The sequence below is a fragment of the Misgurnus anguillicaudatus genome, chromosome 9, assembly GCF_027580225.2.
Source record: "Misgurnus anguillicaudatus chromosome 9, ASM2758022v2, whole genome shotgun sequence".
Taxonomy (NCBI): domain Eukaryota; kingdom Metazoa; phylum Chordata; class Actinopteri; order Cypriniformes; family Cobitidae; genus Misgurnus; species Misgurnus anguillicaudatus.
Window position 1 is genome coordinate 10,244,586 of NC_073345.2, and position 27,990 is coordinate 10,272,575.

At 38.2% G+C, this 27,990-nt stretch overlaps 1 protein-coding gene across 1 annotated transcript; it reads left to right on the forward strand.

The window, feature by feature from the left end:
* The first annotated feature begins 129 nt into the window (after positions 1-129).
* On the forward strand, positions 130-27,979 carry cluhb (clustered mitochondria (cluA/CLU1) homolog b). The gene is made up of 26 exons (XM_055180675.2): positions 130-2,634; positions 3,795-3,976; positions 6,345-6,516; positions 6,690-6,833; positions 6,934-7,061; positions 7,189-7,343; positions 7,415-7,540; positions 10,052-10,199; positions 10,273-10,365; positions 10,488-10,882; positions 10,993-11,289; positions 11,652-11,917; positions 14,286-14,386; positions 14,497-14,649; positions 16,554-16,616; positions 18,941-19,185; positions 19,255-19,339; positions 19,451-19,604; positions 19,691-19,830; positions 19,910-19,990; positions 20,172-20,297; positions 23,277-23,398; positions 23,514-23,607; positions 23,741-23,875; positions 23,980-24,053; positions 27,388-27,979. The coding sequence occupies exons 1-26, from the start codon at positions 1,356-1,358 to the stop codon at positions 27,533-27,535; spliced, it is 5,106 nt and encodes a 1,701-aa protein (XP_055036650.2). The 5' UTR covers positions 130-1,355; the 3' UTR covers positions 27,536-27,979.
* The last annotated feature ends 11 nt before the right edge of the window (positions 27,980-27,990 follow it).

Sequence of the window (27,990 nt, forward strand, 5' to 3'; positions counted from 1 at the left end):
CGTATATTACATTTAATTGTTCTCATGAACATTATGCAATAATATAACGATTAAAATGCAACTCATAAAAAATTAATAATAAACTGTGTAGGTAGGTCATTTATCAAAGCGATGACAGGTAGTCGCGTGTGCGCATGCGCATAGAGTAAAGGTGAACGTCCGAGCGCAGGAGAAAAAGCAGAACAGACACAATTAACAATTTGCTTAAACCAATAACAAAGCTTAGATGTATTTAAGAGATGACTTTAGTATTTAAATAGTGTTCTCCTTGTCTCACTTTTCAGACTGCTAAAGCCTCTCACAGAGTGTGTTTGGATCGCACCGTACTGCAGCATTCAGCCACAGCCATGAGCCAGCAGCCGACAGCAGAAAGATGCGATTTACACAGCTTTACCCTGTTTCATACTGCAGCCTTCACTGAAGAGACCTGAATGTATTTGCACGAATTGATGGATGCTGGAAGCTATCTCGTGCACTGCTTTTTCCTTGTAACTGGAGCAACGAGTTGGGATCTGTCAGGAAGAGGAGTGGGATGCAGAGACTATTGAGACACCTCCTCCCTGAATAAATGTGTGTGGGGAGAGATTGAGGAGAGGTGGTATGAAGGACGGAGGTAGGGAAATGTAAAGCGGTTTGTTGGATAGCAAAAAGTCTTTGCTTGGGAAAAGGACACATTTATGGACCAGAGGGAGAAACTCGTGAGGAGATGCTTACTGTTATGTGATGTTTTAATATAGGAAGAGCTTAATGATATTTATTTTTCTAGTCAATAATTTTACTCTATGCAATTGTAATGATCTCATATATAGTACTTTAAAAGGGTTCATATATAAGTTGAACCTTTTAGGGCTTCCTAAATCAGATCATTTTATGGATTTAAGTGTATTTAATATTTTTGTTTCAATGCATTTTTTATTTTGATGAAATATAATGACAGTATTATGCATTCTTTTCTCCTTATATGTTTAGATTTTAGTCAAATAGTTTATGCTTTCATCCGTAGCGACTAAGAAAAGTTTTCATTTTGACACTTTTTTACTTTATAGTAGACTTTATCAGCAGTCATTATTATTCTTTACATCAATCATCTATATGATCTAAAGTTTAATATTTTATGGATGATATGATTCTGCTATTGCTTAGATGCGCATTAGGCTTGGTGCCAGATTCGATAATTGGGCATTTCAGCTGTTTGTCAGACAGTCCACATCTTTTACAAATAAAGCAAAGCTTGCATTTCTGCCAGTATCACTTACAAGCACTCTTCTCATTTAAAAAACCAAATTAGCTCCTTACAACTGAGTATTTACAGTCACTTTGCTTGAACTGGAATCAAATGCTGGCACTTGAGCAACATGGGAAACTTATTGTATTGCTGCCGTAAGGTATCAGATTTTATTCACGGTAATGCAGTCGATGACGAGACCGAGGGCCGGTCTCCACTCCTTTCTAGGGAGAATAGTGATATAGAAAGCCTCTCTCCTTCAAGAACCATATGTGACCCGCTAGCATCTCCTATTTTGGACCAAGATCACCTCCTCTTCCCTGACATTGTGCTAAGCAGCAACATTGCTGCAGAAGAATTAGAGCTACTGTTGGCAACACGAAGACAAGCACAAGATGTCAAAAGAGAAGAAAGTAACCAAAATGGAGGAGATATGGGCCAGCCAAGCACAAAAGTCATCCATAGGGAGTTCACAGAGATGGCCACAAATCAATTATGCACCACAGCGGATGAATGGCCGTTGCTGTCTCCGCTCTACCGAATACCTACAGACCAACCCAGTGCGAAAAATCGAATATGCACTTATGGACAGGGAACGGACCCAACTTTGCTCAGTCAGGAAACTCTGATACGTGCCGCCGGTAGTAAGGTCAGATATGGACACATCTGCATGGACTCATCTACACTGGACACCTCACGGTATGACGATGACATCAGTCAGATAGCAGATGATGGTTGGCCTCATACAGAGCAGCACATCAGGTGTGAAGAACAGGATGGGACGGTGCTGGCTAAGACCACGGAGCAATTAGGAGTGAACCTGGATCACAGGGAGGAGCGATCTGAACAAGGCATCAAACAAAACCCTAATAGTGTAGCGCATACAGATCTAAATGTGGTCGAAGAACCTGCGTGTGGTCCAAGTGAAGGCTACGAGAAGCAAAGCCAAGCACAAAACTGGCAACTCATAGCACAAGCAGATGAATCTAAAGATCCAGGTATAGCCAAAAAAACTGACTCAGAGCTAAATATAGAGATGGATATCATAAAAAGAAAACATCTTAATGAGCAAGATACCACACATGCAGATCTTCTCCTGAAGAACAACTCCACTCGCTTGGACTGTATGGAGAAGAGAACATCTCATGAAAAGCAAAAGCCAGTGAAAACAGAAAAAGACGTGTCGGTTATGACAGATACGTGCCAGGATCTTGTGGAGCATCAATTGCATCAGTTGGACCAGGATGCAATGTGGAAAAACAAGGAGGTGGAGCAGATTAAGTGGGATCTGTGGGATCGTGAACAGACGAACCTCGCTGTGACCCAGGTCGAACAGAGACCGGATCAGACTGAACGTTTCACCCTGTTTGTGGTTGATAAGATGTTCCTCGCCACTCCAAACTTTACAGGTGTGTATTCTTTTGTGTATTTGAGAAACTTCTTCATTCAGCTGCATAAACTTATTATATTGTATGTGTTTATGTTTGGAAAATTCTAGGAATTTTCAAGGCTGGAAACGTTCCATGGAATTAATGGGAATATGTGGGAATAAACAGGATTTAATGGGATAAACTGGGAATTTGAGTTGCATATAACAGAGAACTTAAATGTTATATATTATATAGTAAAAAAAATCCTGCAGCATAATTTTGTTTAAAACAACAAGATTGAATGCAATTTCAGTTTTTATTAGAATGATTTCTGAAGGATTTTTGAACAAATAAATCCAGGCTTGATAAGCGTAAGTATCAGGATTCTTCAAAATTTTTAATATTTTGCATGCATGTCTGCTTATGACCAAACAAAATGTTTATTTATGATATAGTTTATATAAATTTTTCAAATTTCCAAATAATTCCCATACATTCAAGTAGCGCTTTTCTAAGCGGATTTAAAAGAGGAACTATATTTTATGGCGTAATAGCACTTTTGGGAGTCCTTCGACTCGGCGCAGTAACACCCTCCCTCTCCCATTATGAGAGTGAGAAGGGGAGCGGACTTTTCAGGCGAGTCGAAGTACTCCCAAAAGTGCTATTACGCCATAAAATATAGTTCCTCTTTTAAATCCGCTTAGAAAGGCGCTACGTTTTATTTTGTACCACCAAACTTGCTCGTATAACTACTCGTCTTAAATAGGAAAAACGTTGATGTGTTTGGTCACTTCTAACTTTATCTCTAAATGGTACCATTGAATGAATGGGGCTAAGCTAAATGCTATTGAAGCGTCGCAGCGCGCTCCAGCGCTTACGTGCACGCACACAGATGATAGAGGGATGTATCAACAATTCTTAGTTAAGGTAATAACATATTTTAATATTGAAAATGAGTAGACTATTCCTTTAATGCAGATCTGGGAGTGTAATATGCGATCCTGTCTGTGAAATCCAGACTAAAGTTTCATAATATAATAATGAGATGAAGATCATCAAAGTTAGATTTCACATTTATTTCAATTTTTGACATGATCTTACTCAGTCAATATTAAACATATTAAGGTTATACTTTCACAGAATGTTCTTTGCATTACGTAGGATAATTGTACGTTTTCTTCTGTTTCCAAAAATTCAAGGACTCCCTGACACCCTGCTCGATGACCATGAACTAGACACCACAGCAGACAATACGACTGAGCAAGTCGAGGGCAACAGCGAAAAACAAGATCTTCCTGCTATTCCTGACATGGACCCATCTGAAGATGCAGGGTTCACAATCAAGATCCAGGCCCCTGGCACAGAAAGCACTGACTTTCAGGTAAAATCCCGCTACTTACAGTACATATGTGACCCGTGATGGCAAAATGAGTTGGAATGCACACATCTAATTTTGAGCTAAAGGGAAAAGAAAGTATAAATGTTGATTATTTGAGGTTTTCATAAAAATATGTACATTAAGCTTTCATCTAGCCATCTCAATGCTCTAAATAGTCTAAACATTTAAAATGATCTTTATTTGTACGCTTTCTGAGAGGTGTACCATCCTAAATGCTTAACTTATACAAAGATGTGTGTCCATCCACATGTGCGTGACATTCTGGTTTTGGTTTTAAAACATGCAGGAATGAGAAAATAAAGTGCAGGTCTTGCTTGGTGTTAAAATAGTTATTAAGAGAGATAAAGATTGGCACCTGATTGATGTTAAAAGAGTTATTAAAAGCGATAAGACATGAAAACGATTTCCTCAGACTGTCTGACAAATCTGAAGCATGCACACAGATGAGAGAGCATGCGACCCTGATATATACGACGAATTACAGTTTTAAAGTGCACCTATTTCAGTCCTAAAAAAAATTATTTAGTGTATTTGGTATAATACTATGTGTTTGTGTGGTTTAAAAACATATTATTTTCCACATACTGTACATTTTTGAAGCTCCAGATTTCACTCTCTTTCTGAAACACACAGATTTTGCACAAAACTCATCGCTTTGAAAAGCTCTGTGTCCCTGATTGGCCAGCTAATCTGTACGTGATTGTTCTGAATACCTCTGACGTCACCCGGAAATGTGACGCTCCTTACAATGTTTGAAAGATTCGCTCACAATGCAATGCTAAAAGTAGTTAATTTATAGGCTGAGTCCGAAGGGGGAGGAAATATGATAATGTCAATCTTGACTACATCACAAAACCCAGGAAGTAAACTGTTGCCTACAATCCGTGTGTTTGTTGTAGTCCAAGAAAAGAGATTTACGTTGGAGACGATAAATCGTGCCATCATTTACTTTGGGGTTTGTACCTTTTGCATATCGTTAATGTACTAATTCACACTTACACACCAATGGAAATGTAAAAATGTGAATCGGATAATTGGTGATCTTTAAAAATATCTGTTTTGACAAGAATTCATGCATATATATAATCTGTAATGTCTTAAGTGAATTTTTGGTTAACTGTTGGCAAAAATATCTGATGTGTAACAATAGGTCTGGGTATCGATTCAGATTTTCCAGATCGATTCGATTTCGATTCTCGATTCAATTTTCGATTCCGGGTCTTGGGTCGGTTTTTATACACGATTCTCGATTCAACTCAGTGAATATAGATTTAATACAAATACTATATTAATAAAAAAGAACAGTGAACAGCAGTCTACAAGTGGGTAATAAATAAAAATAAATTAAAAGCCACAACACTATCGTCGTCGTCTTGCTTGCGAAATCTAAAATGCTTCCATACTTCTGACTTTTTATGTGAAGGTGGCATCACATCGATGAAGCACCTGTAACCACCATTTTATGCACTGAATGAATGAATGACAGGCTCGCCTCTCGCTCCTTGGTAACATCGCGCAAGGCAAAAAAGAGTGTGACATAGAGTGAATAAGACTAGTAATTAGATTAACGTTAATCTTAAATTCAATGTTTGCGGAAAAAAATATGAAAGAAAAAATCTATTCTGCTCTTTGAGAATCGATTTTGAATCGACCACGTTTAAAAAAAAAAGATTAATCGAAAAATCAATTTTTTTTTGCCCAGCCCTATGTAACAATCAGATGCCAATCAAACAATAAAAGAAAGAAAAAGTTATATTTATATATTTTTCCTATAGATATTGTTCTTGACTTTGTGTGTGGCAAATCTATTAGTTTTACAGTGATTTTAGTGTATGGATGCGGTGATTTTGCTTTTGAACACTCAAAAATCTTTAACTCGATTTTTCTTAAACTTGACTTTGCCGACTTTATCAACTTCTAACTGGTGTAGCTCTGTCATGTTTTGTCAGATTCCAACAAATCATGCATCGTTTTTAATAGAGAATGTCAAACTATAAATAGAAATTGCTTATTTCGACTCATTCAGCACAGGTCACATATACTCAAAAGTAGGGCCATTCACAATATACATTGAGGGGGACATGTCCCTCCAATAATCAGAAATGTTGCTATTTTTAATATATACATACATATAGCCCTGAATGTTTTGGTCCCCCCAATGTTCAAGATGTGGTTACGACCTTGCTCGAAAGTAGCTGTGCACTTAATATTCCTGTACCTTGAATGCACTTGTAGGTCACTTTGGATAAATGTCTGCCAAATGCATAAATGTAAATATATGTAAATACATATATGTCTCTGCTAAGAACAAAATGAAGTTGAAGTATTTTATATATCCACTGGGATCAAGGTGTCACCTTTAGCGATGGTGCAGGAAATTAGGCAAGTGTTGATGGATCGAGAAGAAACCTGTCGACGCACCTGCTTCTCCCTGCAACTGAATGGAGTCGCGCTTGACAACTTTACCCACCTTAGATCCATACCAGGTCTTCAAGAGGGCTCCGTTCTCAAGGTTGTGGAGGGTAAGATGTACCAGCTTGGGTTGAAACACACCAGCATTTTGGTTTGAACAACTGTGAATAGGTCAATTTAAACTTAGTAGTCGATATATGAAGCTGTTTAATATCAGTAAATATCGTACAAACTTTGTATATATTTGATGATAGACCTATTTCCCCCTTTTAAACAAAACCAGAGCCATATAATGTCCGAGAAGTGCGCATTCATCTACGCCACATCAGAGAGCTTCTGAAGAGTCTGGATATCACTGAGGGCTATAATGGAGTTGAGGGGAGCTCACCATCGTTTCTCAGCTACTTCATAGAAGATCGTATGGAAGGTGCATAAATGTTAAATGCAGATTATGTGTAATATTCAAAGTCTCTACGCAATACAGGCACGATGGCACCAAATTGTTTGTGTAATACTTTCATTTTTAGAGAGCAGCCGGCCTAAGAGAAGAAGTGAAGGACTAAAGTATGCAGGCTGCAGTCCTCCAGACCACATTCTTCCCGGATGTAAGGAGCGTTTGCTGGTACCCCTACATCCTCAGACTAACCTTGGGAAGGTAGGATGATAAAGTATGTACTACTAGTAATTACTATATTAATATAATTGCGCTGAAATGTGAACTAAAATGACATACATTTGGTGCATATTGATGAGCGTAGCATTTAAGAAGTTTGTACGTGCAGTCCACAGAGTGCCTGAAGGTCCTGACCATGAGTAGTTGGAATCCACCTCCTGGAAACAGAAAGATGCATGGAGACCTTATGTATCTCAATGTGGTGACCATGGAGGACAGATACTTCAGTGTAACGGCATCAACTCGAGGGTTTTACGTTAATCAGTGAGTTACTGGTGTTCTCAAAATCAATCTTAAACTACTTAAACATTTATTTGAACGTCTCTTTTTTGTAGGTCTACATCTTACAGCTTTAGTCCAAAGCCGGCCAATCCCAGCATCTTTAGTCATGCTCTGCCGGATCTCCTGAGTCAGATTAGTGCCATATTTAAGAAGAATTTCAGTACTTTGCTAAAAAGGAGGTGAGCAAATTTCCTCGTCACTGGCCGGGAAAAAGTTAAAGTGACATTTGAGCTTGGTGAGCCTGACTTGTCTATCATAGAATCTATACCAGAACATGTGCTATGATTTTTACCACAAAATTAAAATTAATAAAAAAATAACAGCCTGAAGGTTAGATAAAAAATTAAACATGATAATGGTCATTTTTTTCGTAACGCATAGTTAAAAGAAAAGAATGAGGAGCATTATTTGTACTATTTTATTCATAATATTAATGCAATAATCCAGTGGCGGCCGGTGACTTTTATTCCGAGGGGCACAAGGTTCAAAATATGTGTTTGGAGTATTGTGTGTGGCTTGTCATGTCAAAATATATGTGTTTGGTGCGTAATGTGAATCTATGATAAAAAAGGCGCTAAGCGCCACGTGTTGACAAATATACATATTATTAACAGATTAACAATTGTTTTACAAAGATATTGCAAAGTAATGTTTTAAAATTCATAAGAACCTAAATGTATAATAGTATACATGTATGTTTTAGAGCTGTCATGTATATGTATATTTTAGGGCTGTCACTCGATTTATATATTTAATCTAGATTAATCGCATGATAGTCATGAGTTAACTCATGATTAATCGCAACTTAATCGCACATTTTATCTGTTCTATATTTACCTTAATTGAACACTTTTCAAGTTTTTAATACTCTATCAACATGGGCATGGACAAATATGGATGTTTTATGTAAATGTACACTGTAAAAATACTTTGCTGTCTTAAATTTTTTTGTTGAATCAACTTGGATTTACAAGTCATTTTAACTTACTATTATTTATCTTGACTAGAGATGAGTTGATATAACTAATAAAATTATGTTGACTTTTCTCCACTATATTTTATAAGTTGTGAGAACTCATCTTTGTTGACATGACTTATAAAAAAGTTGATTTCACAAAAAATTTTAAGGCGGCAAAGAATTTTTTACAGTGTATGGTTATTATTAGTAAAAGAGTCAGCAAAAATAATTTTGAAAAAAAAATCCAGTTAAAGATGGTGCTGATGGTGTAGTGAACAGTGCTCCGACATATGGTGCAGACGCACTTCCGGCGACCCGAGTTCGAAGCCCGGCTCGAGGTCCTTTGCCGATCCCACACCCCTCTCTCCACCCTGTACTTTCCTGTCGTCTCTCAGTTACTGTCTATCAAATAAAGGCAAAATGGCCTAAAACAATATATTTAAAAAAAAAAACTAATAGATTTGGCACACACAATGTCAAACACAATATAAGTATATGTTCAACTATTTTTTTATAGTTTGATTGACATTGGGACAGACAGCTTTAAGATCTACTGTAATGTCTTGTTGCTCTTAATAACCCTTTAAACATCAATCAGGTCCCGAAGTTTATCTCTCTTAATAGCTATTTAAACATCAAGTCCTGCACTTCATTTTCTAATTCCTACATGTTTTCAAACTGAAACCAAAATCTCAGACACGCAAGTGGATGGACACGCATCCTTTGTATTAGTTTAGCACTTTAGAAGTTTGATGACTATTTACTATCTAAGGCTGTGTCACAATTTATCCAACAACATGCTAGGCCTAGCATCAAACAGAAATTGAGCGTTGCATTAATCGCACGTTAATAAAATTACTGTCATTAAAATGAATTTATGTGAATGCGTTATTAACGCATTAATTTTGACAGCCTTCGTATATTGTTGGGAAATATACCTTTTTTTATAAAAATACTATTTGCCAATGGGGGGCCTGCCCCCCGCAAGCTCTGCCTATAGTTATAGCATGTCCAAAATGCCCCTTCCTAGGTGGGAGCAAAAACACGCTTTTTTACGTGTGTTCTATTTAATGCAAATGATGTACGGCCCTCGCTCTTTTGGTAAAAAATGATCTGATTCCTGTGAATAACGTCTTGGATAATAGCCGCATTTGTGCTATAACATGCTACCAAAACAATTAGAAAAGTTTTTGGGTAAAATTAATCAGTCAGTCAGTAACCGTAGGCGGAGCTTTGTTTCTGTGATGTCACATTAACAAGAGAATCAAAACAGCACGTCTAATGAGACTGCTTGGTTTAAAGGGGATTATAAAAGAAGGAGAGGACGGATTTTTTTCATTGTAGGGTTGTTGTGTTCACACACTGCTAACTCACATGTATATCCAAACACCATGTAAAAGTAGATTTTGCATAATATGGGTCCTTTAACTCTTTACCCGCCAGCGTTTTTTAAAAAAGTTGCCAGCCAGCGCCAGCATTTTTCATGATTTTCACAAAAGTTTAATGCCTTTTAGAAAATGTTCTTCTTTAAATATATAAACAAAAAATATGTCAAATGAAAGAACAGACCCACTGAAAGCCGGAAATTCTCGTCAGTGGCAGGGAAGCGTTTTCTCTTAATTGACGAGTTATCTCGTCAATGGCGGCGAAAGAGTTAACATCCACAGAACGTTGCACAAAATGAACCTTTTGACCTCAACACTGAAAATAACTAATGATGGCTTCATTTTAGAGAATGCACGCACCCATTTGAAAGGATTGCAACACCATTCCAGGTGTTTAGCTGGACTGCTCCAGCTCTCGATCACACTATGGACTGCGTCAGAGCAGAAGATGTCAGCTTCTTCCGCTTGGGTTATGAAGAACATCTGCCTGGACAGGTACCAATGTGTTGAGAGTAAGTAACATGACAGTCCATCTTAATCAAATTGACTGTATTTGTGTTGAGCACAGGCTCGTGACTGGAACGAAGAAATACAGACCTCAAGAGAGCTTCCCAGGAAGAACCTGACCGATCGTCTGATGAGGGATCGAGCTGTGTTTAAGGTGTCTTTACATCTTATTCTTTTGTTAGTTGATGCTATAGATGAACAAAAATCGTTGATAAAAATGTTTGTCTGTATATGGTATTAGCTACAATGTCACTAAGGCACTAACTGTTTCATCAGGCTAACAGTGATTTCGTGGGCACAGCGACTCGGGGAGCCATGGGAGTGATCGATGGTAACGTGATGCCCATCAACCCCAGTGAAGAACCGCAGGAGCAGATATTCATCTGGAGCAACATTTTCTTCAGCTTTGCCTTTGACGTGCGTGACCAATACACAGATCTGGGAGGAGAAGCTGCGGCACACGCCGCCCCTGTTTGTGACCTGAACGGTGTAGGAGCTTACTGGACAGTGGATCAGGAAGGCCTTTACCTGCTCGGCACAGCGGTGATCGATTACCGTGGCTACCGCATCACCGCACAGACCATCGTGCCAGGAATTCTGGAGCGTGATCGACAACAAAGCGTCCTCTATGGCTCTGTTGACTTAGGCAAGACTGTTGTCTCTGATAAGAGGTGAAACATATGTTTCTTTGGGTGTTAAAGGTTCTTTATGGAACCATGTGACCCAAAAATGTTCCTCTATGGCATAGAATATGACAAATATTAATAGATTGTTTCTTTAGGTATCTGGAACTGCTTGACAAGCCCAGTAAGAAACTGAGAGTGCAACGCCACCGCGTGCTAAACAAAGATGATACAGCCGTAGAGTTGTGTTCATCGGTGGAACACAAGGGGATTGTGGGTAATGATGGTCGTCACTACATCCTGGATCTGCTTTTTACCTTCCCACCTGATCTTAACTTCCTTCCTGTGGAAGAGGACTTAAATCCTGTTTGTCAACAGCTGGGCTTCCCAAAGAAACATCCTCATCATTTGGTTTGCCTAAGACAGGAGCTCATTGAGGCCTTTGTGGAGCACAGGTGAGCATTTATTCATTCATTTATTTAAAGATTAATATTAAGGTGTGTTCATAGAGAGTCCCTTGTGTAGTTCAGTCAGGAATAATTCACTCAAATATGAAATTATGTAAGAACCAATCAGATTCAGAGTTGCATATTGGAGCTTTGCAATGTTAAGCCTATATAATAAAACATAACAGCCTTTCAAACTTTTTAGTCTGTGTTTAACTGAAGAAAGTAATTCATATAACTTTTTCGGATGGCATGAGGGTACATGAATAAAATTTTTACTATTCCTTTAAGGCAGTATGCTCAACATGAAAAAGCTTTAAATGCAGAAGGTGTCCCCGTGGTGAAAAATACTTTTAATTTTTATTTCACAGATACCAGATATTTATGGAAACTGTCTCCCAAAGTACAAATCAAGGCAGAAACATCAATCAACCTCCTGGCACTCCAATAAAGAGCAATTCGACAGAACTCACTCAATTTCCCATAATGCCTGTCACGCACCCAGACCGGGTTACAATACATCATTCACCAAAGGCTGTGCCTGTCAACATCCAGCAGGGTTCTTCAATCAAACACATCTTCTCCTCCCTCAGAAATACGTTTGAAATTAATTTCAACCCTAATGTGTACTGTTCAGGTGAATTTGTTATTTTAAATAATCATTTTATTTTAAAGGTCCACTGTGTAGATTTTTAGCAGCATCTAGCTGTGAGATTGTGAATTGCACCCAACTGCTCAGTCCACAGCTCACCCCTCCCTTTCGAAGCTATGTTACCCGCCAAAGGACAAACATGTCATTTTCTGTGATAACGTAGTGATGAAACGCACCCTGTAGAGCAGTTTGTACGTTAAGGGCTACTGTAGAAACATGACGCGACTTCCATGTAAGGAGACCAGCGATGTACGTAGATAAAAACGGCTCTTTCTAAGGTAATAAAAACAATACAGGTCATTATGCACCGCTGATAATATAGTCATGTATTTATATAGCATTTTTGTCAATAGATCCTTCTAAAAGTTATACAATGCACCTTTAAACTTGATATAATTTTTAATCCTGGATTAATATAATTTAGGATTATCTTCTTTTGAATTAGCTTTGAGATTTCTCACTGTTTTTAAGTCGTGGGTTATTGTTCTTATTTGCATGTTTATGACATTCTATGTTAAATGCACAATTTGTAATTTTTGGTTGCTAAACAACAACAATGGAAAAGCTTGATGACGCTTTCAAAGACCGTCGACTGATCGGAGTTAATGTCTTCTCCTTTACTGTCGTTAGGAATTGATTTCGACATGACTTATGTCACACCAAACGCGAATTCAGCGATTTGCACAAGTAGATTAAATACAAAGTCAATTTAAAGATGCAAATAGACACAAAAGCATGCGGCACAATGCAGATGACGCTAATTTGGCCTCAAACGCATCTTCATATAGGTTGAAAATATTGAACTCGAGCCAAAAATTTGCATGACATGAAGTTAAATCCCGCGAGTAATCTGGAGCGGAACGCAATGCTTCGTTACTGTGTTAGTAGTTTTATATATATATATATATATATATTTTTTTTTTTTTATGCAAAAAATCGTACATATTGTGCCTTTAAACGTGCAATGTGTTTTACACTGTGCAACTTGGTTTGTACAAATCACTATTAATACAGCAACAGCCTTAATGAAGTGTGAAGAAATTGCTTAACTAAGGTTAAGTAGCCTTAATTAACTAAGTAGCCTTAAAGGCGCAGTGTGTAATTTTTAGAAGGATCTCTTGACAGAAATGCAAAATAATATACAAAACTATATTATCGAGGGTGTTTAAAGAACTTTTTATAATGAGCCGTTATGTTTTTATTACCTTAGAATGAGTCGTTTTTATACACATACACCGAGGGTCCCCTTACATGGAAGTTGCCATTTTGTGCTGCCATGTTTCTACAGAAGCCCTTAATGGACAACTTTTTTTACTAAGTTGTCTCTGACGATGACATGTTTTTCGGTGGCGGCTACCGTAGCTTCTCTATGCGTTTCTAAGGCGAGGGGTGAGTAGTGGACTGAGCCGTTAGTTGCAATTTGCAACCTCACCACTAGATGCCGCTAACATTTACATACTGCAACTTTAAAGCGTAACTAAACCCCCGGTCAGAGCCTGACTCCACCCACTGGCAATATTTGAAAAATGCAAGAAAAGTGGGCAGATCCCAACGGAGATAGAGGGGACGAACTAAGCTCGTACCAAGCATAGATAGGTGAGATCGTAACAAGGGCGTGGTGAGCTTGAACCTGCTTACGTCACGAGTCATTTTTTGGACCCAACATCCAATAGGAAAATTCAACTGCAGTAGCCACCGTTCAACCTGAAGAGGGCAGCACTCAGACGTTTTTACACCATATATTGCAGTATTGAAACACTTTATATCCAAATGTCAAAAAACTTACTAAAATCAATGAACAGCACTAATAAAGCATCATTTTTACAGATCATTAACTTAAAAAAGTTGGTTTAGGGTTTAGTTACTCTTTAAGCCAGGTTCAAAGGACACATATTATGCAAAATCAACTTTTACAAGGTGTTTGGACATAAAAGCGTGTTGGCAACATGTGAACCCAACAACTCAAAAAAAATAAATTTATGCTCTCCTTTTTTAATTTACATTAAACCAAAGCAGTCTCATTAGACATGCTGTTTTCTCTTGTTAATGTGACGTCACATAAACAAAGCCCTGCCCACAGCCACTATCTCACTGGGTAATTTTACCTAAAAGCTTTTCTAAATGTGTGTTTCATTTATATGTACAGACATGAAAACAGCGCTTTTTGCATTTTGGACATGATATAACAAATGATCTGTGGGGTATTAGGAGATGAAACTTCACAGACACATTATTGGCACCCCTGAGACGTATTTTAAAGCTTGTATAAATGGGAATAATATGTGCCCTTTAATAGATACTAACCCATAGTTAAGTACAGTGTGATAAGCCATTACTATTGGTTTTCTTATAGGTGTACGCTTTCCCAAGGAAAGTATGGAAGATATCCAGAACCAGAAACAGCTGCTGAAGGATGCAGCAGAATTCCTAATATCCAATCAAATCCCTGCTTTTGTAAGTTTGCATTACGCAGATAAAACAGACGTTTATCTTGACCCATCTGTGTCCCGGGCAGAAAGGGGAGAAATAACATCTTGAATATTCATTTGAATTGTTTTACGCAGGCTAAGAGTTGCCTTGACCACAGAGCATTGCCTGTGGATGGCATCACATTGACAGAGGCACTGCATCAGCACGGCATCAATATTCGCTACCTGGGCACTGTGCTTGAGTATATTGAGAAGATACTCCAAAAAGAAAGACTTGATCACGTCTACGTAAGTGTGAATTTAAATGTAAAACTGTATTCATCTAGGCATAATAATAAGAGTTCTGTACATGGTAATTACATGATTATTCCTTAAATTCTGTATCTTCGTCTGATACAGACTCAAACATAACACAGAGCTACTCAAAAGAGCTGCTCTAAGAAACAGCCAATCAGAGCAGAACTAAACATTATTATTCATGTCCATTTCAAATTAGGTAATAATAGACCATTTCATTCTAAAGGCAAATCCTGTGATTGTAAATGGAGATGTAAAACCGTCTGTGTCATAGACTGTAAAAAAAGATGGACGATGCCCGTTCGCTCTCTTCCATGGTAAAAAGTGAAGCCGCCAGTGTCCCGATACGGCGCTGACATCTTGGGTCTTGAGTCTGCGCAGTAGCGTTTTCGGGACCAGTGCTGCGCAGTAGTGAGCAGGAAGTAAAGCCGCGAAATCAAGGCCCCGCCCTCGCTCTCACAGAATGCACATATCACAGCTGTCAATCATGAAGTGACACCACCGTTTTTATAGCATTAAATAACTAACTAAAAACAAATGTGTTTTAAAAACAAACACTTGAATTTACATCAGCATGATAAAAACTACAGTAAATGACAGAAACCAACTTCGGAAACAAGATAATTGAAGTGTAATTAAATTGTTTAGTTGGTCTCAAGTCCCATTGAATAACACATGGGGGATGTGGGGTTTATGACCTATACTGGGAAAAGTCACTGGGGGGCAATCGAGATGTTTTGGCTTCACTTTTCAGGGCTTGTGCGGCACGCTTTGTCTCGATGTAATATTTGCACTTAATAAAGCCACATACCTTCTATGTAGAAATCAGAGAACATTTTAATACAGTATTATATCAATGCATTCTTTGGCACCTTATATTCCATTTTCTTAAAATAAAAATCCAGATAATTTACTCACCACCATGTCATCCAAAATGTTGATGTCTTTTTTTGTTCAGTCCAGAAGAAATTGTGTTTTTTGAGGAGGGCATTGCAGGATTTTTCTGGTTTTGATGGACTTTGGTAGAGCCCAACATTTAATACTTAACTCAACACGTAACAGTTTTTTTTCACTGAGTTTCGAGGGACTATGAACGGTCCCAGGCGAGGCGTGGGGGTCTTATCTAGTGAAACGATTTTCATTTTTGACAAGAAAAATAACAAATATGCTCTTTTAAACCACAACTTTTCGTCTAGGTCCGGTCCAGCGCGACCTAACGTAAATGCGTAGTGACGTTGGGAGGTCACGTGTTACATATATAAAACGCACATTTGCGGACCATTTTAAACAATAAACTGCCACAAAGACATGAATTAGTATCAGTTGACATACAACAACGTAGGAACGGTTTTGCGTTCGTCCTCTGTGACCTCTTGACGTCATGACGTATTGCGTGGGGTCACGCTGGCGCATCACGACCGGATCTAGACGAGAAGTTGTGGTTTAAAAGTGTATATTTTTTATTTTTCTTGTCAAAAATGACAATCGTTTCGCTAGATAAGACCCTTATGCCTCGTTTGGAATTGTTTATAGTCCTTTGAGGCTCCGTTGAAAAAAACTGTTACATGTTGAGTTAAGTATTAAATGTTGGGCTCTATTAAAGTCCATTAAAATGAGAAAAATCCTTCAATGTTTTCCTCAAAAAACATAATTTCTTCTCGACTGAACAAAGAAAGACATCAACATTTTGGATGACATGGTGGTGAGTAAATTATCTGGATTTTTCTTTTAAGAAAATGGAATATTCCTTTAACTTCGTACCCATTGAGATGCCCAACCACAAGGGTATGCCCAAAGATTTGAACCCTAAATGCTATGGAATTATTACTGTAAGTCATTTTCTGCATTACTGTTTGTATATAATAATGCAATCTGAAATTTCAAACCTTTTTTAGAGAACTGCACTCTGTGAGCTGATCACCAGATGTGCGAAACATCTGTTTAAGACTTATCTTTTGGTAAGTGTTCAGATTTTGTTTGTGGTATTTATACCCTATTGTCCCGAATATAAGACAACATTTTTTTAATAAATGCGGTAGGTGGCGCCAAATACACATAAACAAGTTCACCTGGACTGAAGCAACCTGATAAACTACAGTCATTTACCGTAAGACAGACTTAATTATATATAAATAGGCTATGTGTTTTTTACAATGAGATGGACAGCCTAGGCTAATTATTATGAAATCCAGATGGACTGCAGGTTATATATGGTATTGGACTGTATGACATATAAAAAGTATTAAAGGGGACATATCACGAAAATCTGACTTTATCTATGTGCTATAATTGTGTCCCCAGTGCTTCTATCAACCTAGAAAATGTGAAAGAGATCAACCCACTAACTTAGTTTTGGTAAACCATTCTCTGCAAGCATGTGAAAAATTAGGTCATTGAAATTTGGCTCCCCTTTTGATGTCAGTAGGGGACAATAATGCCCCTTCTGCACTATCCAACCACGACACTGCCATTTAGTGCAGAGATCAGCTCATTTGCATTTAAAAGGACACATCCAAAAACAGCACATTTTTGCTCACACCTACAAAGTGCCAATTTTAACATGTTATTTAAGCAGTGTCGCTCGAGTAGGAGTGTGGTGTGGCTCTGTATCATCACGGCTGTGATTAGGCCAGAGGCACGAGGCCGCAGGCCGAGTGCCGGAGGCGGTCACAGCCGTGATGATATAGAGCTATATCACACGACTCCGAGAGAGATATTGCTTTTATACAACAGTTCGACGGCACACGTTTTAAAAACGAAAACTAGAAAACAACAACGGAGTTATTTTAAAAGCCTCTTTGTTTGAGAACTACTTCTTCCGCCACGGATTTGAGGGCGGCCAGAATGACAGGTAAAACTTTCGGCTGCTTTGAAGCTCATAACAACTCAATGGACGGAAAAGCCGTTTCTTTATATTACCGTTTCTTGGTCACAAAGTGTAGTTTTAAGATTAGTTCAGTCGAGAATATATATGTATTATATTTAAATCTGCAGTCGATTAGTAAAGATAGCGCCTGTTTGAACGTTTGCTTAGTGAGATTCGGTACGAATGAGAACCAAAGCATGAGCGGACGTCAGTGTTCACTCGCCCCGCTGACCACCGCCCTCTCTGGGCTACATTTCTGAAAGGGATTCCCTGGCTCTCAAGTCGGCCTTGTTTGTTTATGATCGTCAAAATGAGATCAAAGCGACAGTATTTGGTGTCATGATCAAACTAGTACTTGTTTTTTTATTCATATTTAGTGTCTTTTGTGTTGTTATTGTTTTGGCGCGAGGCAAAAGTTAATAAAACTATACTTGTGTAACGTTACTATTGCATTCTCATTTATTCTTAACGCGATACGAGCACTCGATTATTATTATTAAACTTTGTTCTTGTCAGTACTATATAAAACTGTTTTTTATAAGTGTCAAAGAGATGTTTTTGCATTCTGCTTATAAATATACCTGTGTCGATATCTCATAACATGTTTTAATAGTCACGTCACGATAAAGTAAATGATCAATGTCCACATTTAAAAGCTGCGGTGCTTACCTGCAGTTCCACGGTGTTTTCGCGTTCTGATAAAAGATATAGCTCCAGAAAAAAACGAGTGTTTATATTCCTCTTTCCAAGTGTTAATCGTCCACACGATGTGACAAGACATTTCTCCCATTAACTGTAACGTAACATCCAAGAGCGCTGATCTTTGATGGAATAACTTCCGATTGGGGATTCACAGACTGATTTATGAGCTAGTAAACTAATGAGACAAACGGAGAGTGATTCAAACAGCGCGTCTGTGTTTTTCCATTCAGAGATGAGCCTGCTTAGGACCTCCATTCACTAGGTGGCGGAATGATACGAAAGGTGAAGCGGTTACAGTGCCGATATCAGCACAATATCGCATAGGTCTTAGCCAATCAGATTCGAGAACCAGAAAGAACTGTTGTATAAAATAAATTATCTGTATGGTATTTTGAGCTACAACTTCACATACGTATTTTGGGGACACCAAAGATTTATTTTACATGTAAAAAAGTTTTGTGAAATGTCCCCTTTAAAGAATGTGGGGAACCAAACTAGTCCCCTTTGACTTAAAATATAAAAATATTTAAAGCATTTTCTTTATAAATGCCTTAAAAAAACATTTTCCTAAAATGTACACTTTGAAAAGGGAGGGCCGTCTTATATTCGGGACAATATTGTAAAGCTGTGCAAGTCAATAATATAATATGTATTGATATCTTTCCTAAACTGGCATCTCCTGTTTCCAAAATTAATCCGCTTACTTTACCCCAGGCAGTGGAACCATCTGCTCTCTCTGCCTCCGTCAGCCATTTCCTCAACTGCTTCCTGAGCTCTCACGCAGATGCCGGGGTTATCCAGCAGAACGACAAGTGGGCATCCAGGCGCAGGAGTCGCAGGAGTCGGATTCACGCGTCGGTGGCCGGTACGGTCGCGGCCTGGTCCGACCTCACCCCGAGTGACCTCTGGAGGGCAATCAGTGTTGAATCGCAAGAGTACTATCACTACAGTATGCCATGGTGAGTGTCTTGATCTGTGAAGACAAACAGATGCCGTGCTGTTATTTGACATATGTCTCCGTCTGGCAGTGGAAGTGTGAAGGAAGCTGTGGAGAAATGCAGTCTACAGAGAATCACGCTCCTCAGAGAGACTGCCATCAAAACTGGCATTCAGGTATGTCAGATTGCATTCATTAAAGTTAAAACGAATATAAAATGTATTCACCATCATGTCACATTTACTATCTATATAAACACATATTAATATGTTGTAACTACTCTTTAGGTTCTTTTAAGGGAGTATAACTTTAATTGTGAAAACAAAGCCGTTTTCACAGAGGAGGACATCTTGAACATTTTCCCTCTGGTGAAGCACATCACTCCAAGAGCAAGTGATGCTCTTCGCCTCTTGCATCTTGGTCAGTGTAAGGTGCAGCAAGGTTCGTATCTGTCATTTTCAACTGTACAATGCTAAACATGATCACTACTGTGTGAAAAATCTTTTTTAATCTTTTCTATACACCAGGTTGTCTAAAGGAGGCCTGCGAGTTAATAAGCCAGGCTCTTGGTCTTTTCACTAACGTGTATGGAGCACTGCATCGGGACGTTTGCGTGTGCCTGCGACTGCTGGGACGCATACATTACATCCTCGGAGACTACGCTGAGGTGGAATTACATTTTACAGTACATGCATACATGTGGATTTATTAATTGTTTAATTAAAACATTAAACTTGTGTTGTTAGTCCCTCAGTCACCAGCAGAGGGCAGTACTGATCAGTGAAAGAGTTCTTGGGATTGATCATCCAAACACTATACAGGAATATGTGAGTATACAATTATTTTGTGGTACTGTGATGCCAAGGTCATGGGTTCAATGGCACACACGTGTACACTGTACAGTACAATTATACTGGTGTCAATATTTGTACAGTATACAAATGAAGATATGTATGTTTGTGTTGGAAATATTTATATGTGTTTCTAATTTGTTTTCTTTTTATACAGAAGCATCTCGGCCTTTATTGTTTTGCTGGTGGGCAACCAGCGACTGCTTTACGATTGCTTTACCGAGCTCGCTACCTGATGCTCCTGGTGTGTGGAGAGGACCATCCTGAGATGGCTTTATTAGATGTGAGTTATACAGTATATACAGTGTGAAAATAAACATTTGATGTGTCAAGCAGTGTCAAAAATTTGATACACTACAATTATATCCGAAACATATAAATATGCAGCCTTTATAGGTTCAGTTTTTATAGAGGCTGCATTGAATTTGTATTTATTTAATTAAAAAACATAATAATAATCAAACATTTGCTATAATGCCATGTTTTGAATACATTTTTGTCCTTCTCTACTATCTGTACCATCATCTATTTACTGTAAAGCTGCTTTGCAACTTTGCAATTTTGCTAATGCAAAATTGTTGCAATGCAAACAGACACTATAGAAAAAAAAGTTAAGTTAATAAAATTGATTATGTAATCTCAATATAATTTTTCACTTACCCAAATAATAATAAAAAAGGAAAGTTATAGTTTATATTTGGACTAATAAAAGTACACAGACTGGGGCCAGGGAAGTAGGGGTACTGGGGGTGCTGCAGCCCCCCCTAATTCCTAATTTCACAGGATTGCAACACAAATTATGGTTCATTTATATTTATTCATTTGTATTGCATCACTTCTTGGCAAATGCTATTTACAGTAGTTTTGCCTGTATGGTCTGTCTGTTTTTTTTTTTTTTTTAAAATATGTATCAAATTCAAATTAATCTACATGTGGCTCATACATCTTGCATTTGACATGATATCCCTGGTTGGAATCCACCTTTTACCAACCTCGCTTGATCACATCAAAAAGGCATTTATTTTCAGTAAAAATAAAGAAAATGTTCAAAAAGTTAGAATGAAGTGTCCAAAGAGTGTTTATTAACTCTTTCCCTGTCAGCATTTTTTTTAAGTTGCCAGCCAGCGCCAGCATATTTTCACAATATACAGTGAGGAATATAAGTATTTGAACACCCTGCTATTTTGCAAGTTCTCCCACTTAGAAATCAGGGAGGGGTCTGAAATTGTCATCGTAGGTGCATGTCCACTGTAAGAGACATAATCTAGAAATCACAATGTATGATTTTTTAACTATTTATTTGTATGATACATCTGCAAATAAGTATTTGAACACCTGAGAAAGTCAATGTTAATATTTAGTACAGTAGCCTTTGTTTGCAATTACAGAGGTCAAACGTTTCCTGTAGTTTTTCACCAGGTTTTGTCCCACTCCTCCACACAGATCTTTTCTAGATCAGTCAGGTTTCTGGCCTGTTGCTGAGAAACATGGAGTTTGAGCTCCTTCCAAAGATTGGGTTTAAGGCTGAAGACTGGCTAGGCCACGCCAGTACCTTGATATTCTTCTTACTGAGCCACTCCATGATAATCCTGGCTGTGTGCTTTGGGTCATTGTCATGTTGGAAGACCCAGCCTCGACCCATCTTCAATGCTCTAACTGAGGAAAGGAGGTTGTTCCCAAAAATCTCGCAATACTAGGCCCTGGTCATCCTCTCCTTAATATAGTGCAGTCGCCCTGTCCCATGTGCAGAAAAACACCACCAAAGCATGATGCTTCCACCCCCATGCTTTACAGTAGGGATGGTGTTCTTGGGATGGTACTCATCATTCTTCTTCCTCCAAACACGTTTAGTGGAATTATGACCAAAAAGTTCTATTTTGGTCTCATCTGACCACGTGACTTTCTCCCATGACTCCTATGGATCTGGTCATTGGCAAACTTAAGACGGGCCTGGACATGTGCTGGTTTAAGCAGGGGAACCTATCGTGCCATGCATGATTTCAAACCATGACGTCTTAGTATATTACGAACAGTAACCTTAGCAACGGTGGTCCCAGCTCTTTTCAGGTCATTGACCAGCTCTTCCCGTGTAGTTCTGGGCTGATTTCTCACCTTTCTTAGGATCACTGAGACCCCACGAGGTGAGATCTTGCATGGAGCCCCAGTCCGAGGGAGATTGACAGTCATGTTAAGTTTCTTCCATTTTCTAATGATTGCTCCAACAGTGGACCTTTTTTTCACCAAGCTGCTTGGCAATTTCCCCGTAGCCCTTTCCAGCCTTGTGGAGGTGTACAATTTTGTCTCTAGTGTCTTTGGACAGCTCTTTGGTCTTGGCCATGTTAGTAGTTGGATTCTTACTGATTGTATGGGGTGGACAGGTGTCTTTATGCAGCTAACGACCTCAAACAGGTGCATCTAATTTAGGATAATAAATGGAGTGGAGGTGGACATTTTAAAATCAGACTAACAGGTCTTTGAGGGTCAGAATTCTAGCTGATAGACAGGTGTTTAAATACTCATTTGCAGCTGTATCATACAAATAAACAGTCAAAAAATGATACATTGTGATTTCTGGATTTTTTTTAGATTATGTCTCTCACAGCGGACATGCACCCACGATGACAACCTCAGACCCCTCCATGATCTCCAAATGGGAGAACTTGCAAAATAGCAGGGTGTTAAAAAAACTTATTTTCCTCACTGTATCAAATGAAAGAACCGACAATCTGCTTTAAAAAATGGTTTCATCGTTCACATTTTATCACCTTTCAAATATGGGTAGGTTTCTTCAAAAACAACAAATTTTGAGCAAAAAGCTGAGATCATTCTATTTTTGTGAAGGACTTTTGATGGAGATCAGATTCAGAGCAATCCTCAAAACATACACGGACATACAGATGTTTGCCCTAGGGAGATACTTCAAGGTTTTATAAGTTCCGGAAGACCTGGTGGATAATAGCGGCATTACGGATTGCCGGAAATCCCGTCATTGGCGAGGAAGCGTTTTCTCATAATTGACAAGTTAACTCTTCAATAGCGGGGAAAGAGTTAAAAATAAATGTATTTATTGGGTAAGGTTAGAGCTTTAATTCTCTCTAAAATCCAGCATCTAAAAGAATGTGTTAAATATTAACGATTTAAAGTGGTCCGGAGCGCAGATTATAGCCATATTCACACAGCACCCCAATCTAAAACACCTTCATCTGCGCCCCTGTACACAGATGAATATTTACAACTTACTTTGTTTTGATTTACTGTACAGAGTAAGATAGGTCTTATCCTGCACAGTATGAAGGCCTGTGATCTTGCTCTGAAGTTCCTGGAGAATGCCCTGATCCTGACCTCCAAATACCAAGGAGCCTCATCTCTTAAACTGGCACAGAGGTTAAACAAAAAAACATACACATATTTTGTAATAGATGCGGTCAAGATTGAACCTGAATATATATGTAAAATGTGTTTATGCATAAGTATCTGTTTATGTTCATCCCCTTTGTAGTCACCACCTGTTAGCAAAAGTGTATGAGAGTAAAGGAGATTTCCGTGCCGCTTTGAGGCATGAAAAGGAACGTTATGGCATATACCGGAAACAGGTAAATACGGTCCTCAAATGATGGGTTGTATCTATTTTTAAGCTCTTTGTCACTGTTTTAATTCAAAAGACATCCATGTAAATTTGCTGAGGCTTATTGTGGTCCTCAGTTGCTTATGCGTTTTCTTCAACAGGTTGGAGAGACTCACGAGAAGACAGAAGAAAGTTCAGAGTACCTGAAACATCTTACACATCAGGCTGTTATTCTGCAAAAAACTTTAAACTGGATCTACAGGACAGGCTCAGACACCAATATTGCCCCTCTCAATGTTAGTATTAAACCCAGCGTTTGTATCTCAATAGATGCCCACATAATGTATTGTATTATAATGATGAATGATGCTATTCATGGCTCTGTTGTTTTCTTATATAGCTAAATGCTCCAAGTCGTGTCTGGATATTGGAGCAACTAAATCTTGTCACTGGCATCGTTCTTATTCCTCTCAGGTAAGAAATAAGCATTAATGTAAGATTTGTAAATGTATGTATTTAATTTTGGTGATTGCACTGTGTTTGTAAAATAAACGTGTTTTTTTAAATATAGTTACCATTATGTTCCAGCAGGGAGCGATTTGGTTACACTTTACTTTAAGGGGTGTTCATAAGACTGACATGACACCTTCATAATAATGACATGACACGTGTCATGAACATGAATGAGATGTTATGCACGTTTATGACAACTGTCATTAAGGGCCCTATTTTAACGAACTGAAACGCAAGTGCGAAGCGCTAAGCGCATGTGACTTTGTGGGCGGATCTTGGGCGCTGTTGCTATTTAAATCCCGGTGGGAGAAATAACTCTTGCGCCAGGCGCAAATCAATAAGGGGTTGGTCTGAAGTAGGTTCATTATACATAGGTGTGGTTTGGGCGTAACGTCAAATAAACCAATCAGAACGCTATCCAACATTCCCTTTAAACACAAATACGCAAGTTCCATGGCGGGTTGCTATTATTATGACGGATTTACCAGGCGCACGCCAGGAGCGGTTCACGGCCGAGGAGACCGACGTTCTTGTAAGAGCAGTTAAAGACAGAGAAGTTGTTTTGTATGGGGATGGGAGAAACCCGCCCAAATCAGCGTCGGATCCACAGGCGTGGGAGGAAATAGACACAATTGTCTCATCAGCTGGCATCCCCAGGACGTTGTGCCGCAAGCGCTACAATGATGTCAGGAGTCGGGGAAATCCCAAGCTTGCCAGCACAAATCGGACACGCCGTGTAACGGGAGGTGGATCTGCCTCTACACATGACCTGACGCCAGTAGAGGACATCGCTGCGTCCACCCTCACCGCTGAAAGCCAAGAAACGCAAGCAGTCCAACCCCAAAGTACACTTACAAATCAAGTTTACATACATTAAGGTTTCTTATGAAAACATTTTAATTATTATTTACATAAAATAAACGTAATACAGCCACACAAACTTATGAAAATGTTTTAATCGTTATTTGTGTGAGAATTTTTTAACGCAGCCACACAAAATAAATAAAAACTATCACCACAATGCTCACCACAATGATTTCCCTTATCTCATGTGTTAATATTTTTTATTGTAACAATTTATGATTTGCAAAAATAACTGTTGGATCTGTGTAGATTAGATAAGCAAAGTGTGTGCGCGTTGTGCACGCTATACATTATGGTCAAGTATGCGCCCTTAAAATAGCATAATGAGCCAATGCTTAGACTATTTTTTTGTGGTCCCTGGCGCAATTGTTTTTTGAAACTGCAAAATAGCAGCAGGGATGGTTTGCTCCAGAACACGCCTCCTTTTTTGCGCTGAACCGCCCAGGGAGCGCAAGTTTATTCCCTAGTTTGCCGACGTCCGTCTGTGGAGGGAAAAACTCGCTGTGCGCCGGTGCAAAATACGAATGATACATGCGTCACTGAAAAGTCAATTGCGCTGGGTGCAAGATAGGGCCCTAAGTGTCATTTGTTTAAAGGAACAGTATGTAGGATAGTTTCCAAAACTGGTACTGCAATCACACTACTGGTGGTCAATAAACAACATGACAACATAAACATCAGTTGAGGGCTGCAACTCCACTTTATAAATGACAATATCCTGCCCAGACCACTGTTGTCAGTGATATAAGTATTTGAAATGAAAATGATTTCTTAATGTCTAGTGACATATCAGGGCCATTTTATGATTAATTGATATAAATTACTTACATACTGTTCCTTTAATTGTGTCATTTTTAATGCAAATATGACATTGTTTGAGATGTCTTGGTCTTGACAACTTGACATTAACCAATACATCATAACTTGCCATGACAACTTGACATTACCAAGACAACATAACTGACCACGTTTTTACCAGTAATACAAATTAATTTGTCATTAAAATGTCATTAAAGGCGGAGTGCACAATGTTTGAAAGCCAATGTTGACATTTAAAAATCACCTAAACAAACACGCCCCTACCCCAATATAATCTGGACCTTCTTTTAAATAGACCCGCCCTCCACACATACGCATATATCTCGGTTAGTAGACATGTCCCTTATTGCTTATTGGCTACAAGTGTGTTTTGGTAGTCGGCCCGACTTCCTTTTCCAAAGCGTTTTTCAAACATTGTGCACTCCGCTTTTAAGGGTTAATACTATGTCAGATAGTTTTATAACAGCGTTATGAATATTTTTCTTGACCTCAACTACAGTGGTACAAATATAATTTGTCATTAAAATGTAATTAATTGTTAATACTTTGTCATGAATGTCATGAATATTCATGAATATTCTTCATTCATAATGAGTTTCCTCCATGTGTTTAACAAATAATTCAATTATTCAATAATAATAATAATTCAAATTAATACAATTATATTTTATTGCATCTGGAGACCGATTCACCTCACCTTGACGTGGGTCAAGCTAAGGTGGCTGGTTACTGAAACCACACCCACCTAGCTCGATTCTAGCGACAGCAGTAGCAGTTCACCCGCCATTTAAGTGGCCACGCCCTTAATTATGCAGAACTTTAAGGCTTAATATAATTCAAACAGATGAGTTACAAAAAAATCAGCCCCTCACAGTTGTCATGAAGCTTAAAATTAGCTATAAAGACCAAAATAATTCAAGCCACTTCTTAATTTAAACCTCACACTGGTTCACAATGGCAGGTGTAGTAAATATTAACTGTTAAAATCATGTTTTATGCGTGCTCCCACTACACTGTTTTCTACCGGCTGGCTATTGAATCGGGAGTCTCGAACAAAGAAGGGAAATCCGTCACATCACTTACTTCTGTGTTCGAGAAAAAAGTGGATAACTTGCAATCCTAATTTTATACCCAAGCAAAGAATCAAATAAGCAGTTGTATTGTGTGAAAGATTTATTTTAATGTTTATTATAAATGAAAATTATCAAATAACATTCATTGAATTTAATCAATTTTTTAAGGTAAGTGGTTGCAATCAATTGATTTAAGCTACATTTAAACAAAAAAGATTAGTAAAGTAAAATAAAATATAAAACTTTTGTTTAAATGTAGCTTAAATAAATTGATTGCAACCACTTACCTTAAAAAAATTGATTAAATTCAATGAATCATTTATTCCATGTGGATTGAGATGTTATTGAGAAATTGCATTTCCTGCTTCAAAAAAGACTACAATTTGCCGTTTTATATATCTACTGTTAAATTTTAACAAACAAATGTGGAAATTGTGTTCATTTTCAAGTCCACAGGATAATAATTGTGTTATTCTCTCTCTCTCTCTCTCTCTCTCACACACTCTGTTTATGATTTTTATTCACTTTTTTTCCTGAAGTAAGAGAGACATTGAGAAACTCAGGACTGACACTCAAAAAACTACACAGGTGCCCAAAATCGATCAGAATGATGTCCAGTCAGAAGATGATCTACAGGTGCCGTCTGAGGACCATAACACATTTCAAGCTAATACTCAAGTGGACTGATGCTTAACAACAATATAAGGATGTATTAAGCAAATGTGAACAAAACAAATAGGTTTTCAGATAATTCATGTTCCTTCATAGGTTAAGAAACAATTATATAAAAAAATCGAAAATGCATAAACAAACTTGACATGCTGGATAACCTTACAGTTTAAAGATATTGAATAAAATAGCACACCCTAAAGCATGAGTTTGGCTGACTATTGATACTGAGAGTACCTAGACAAGTTTTTGCACATTTATAAACTGAACTCTGAGTTAATTTATGATTTTATTATGTTTACATGTGTTGAATGCACAGTACTGTGTATGTTTAAGGGCCACGGAGTCACTTTAAAAGAGGGCTAATGCATGCACTTCATATTTTACTGGGTTTGTTTGATTGATGCATTGTGACAATATGTGATAGTGCCAACACAAATAAAGCAAAATACAGCAGAATCACTCAGTGGTCT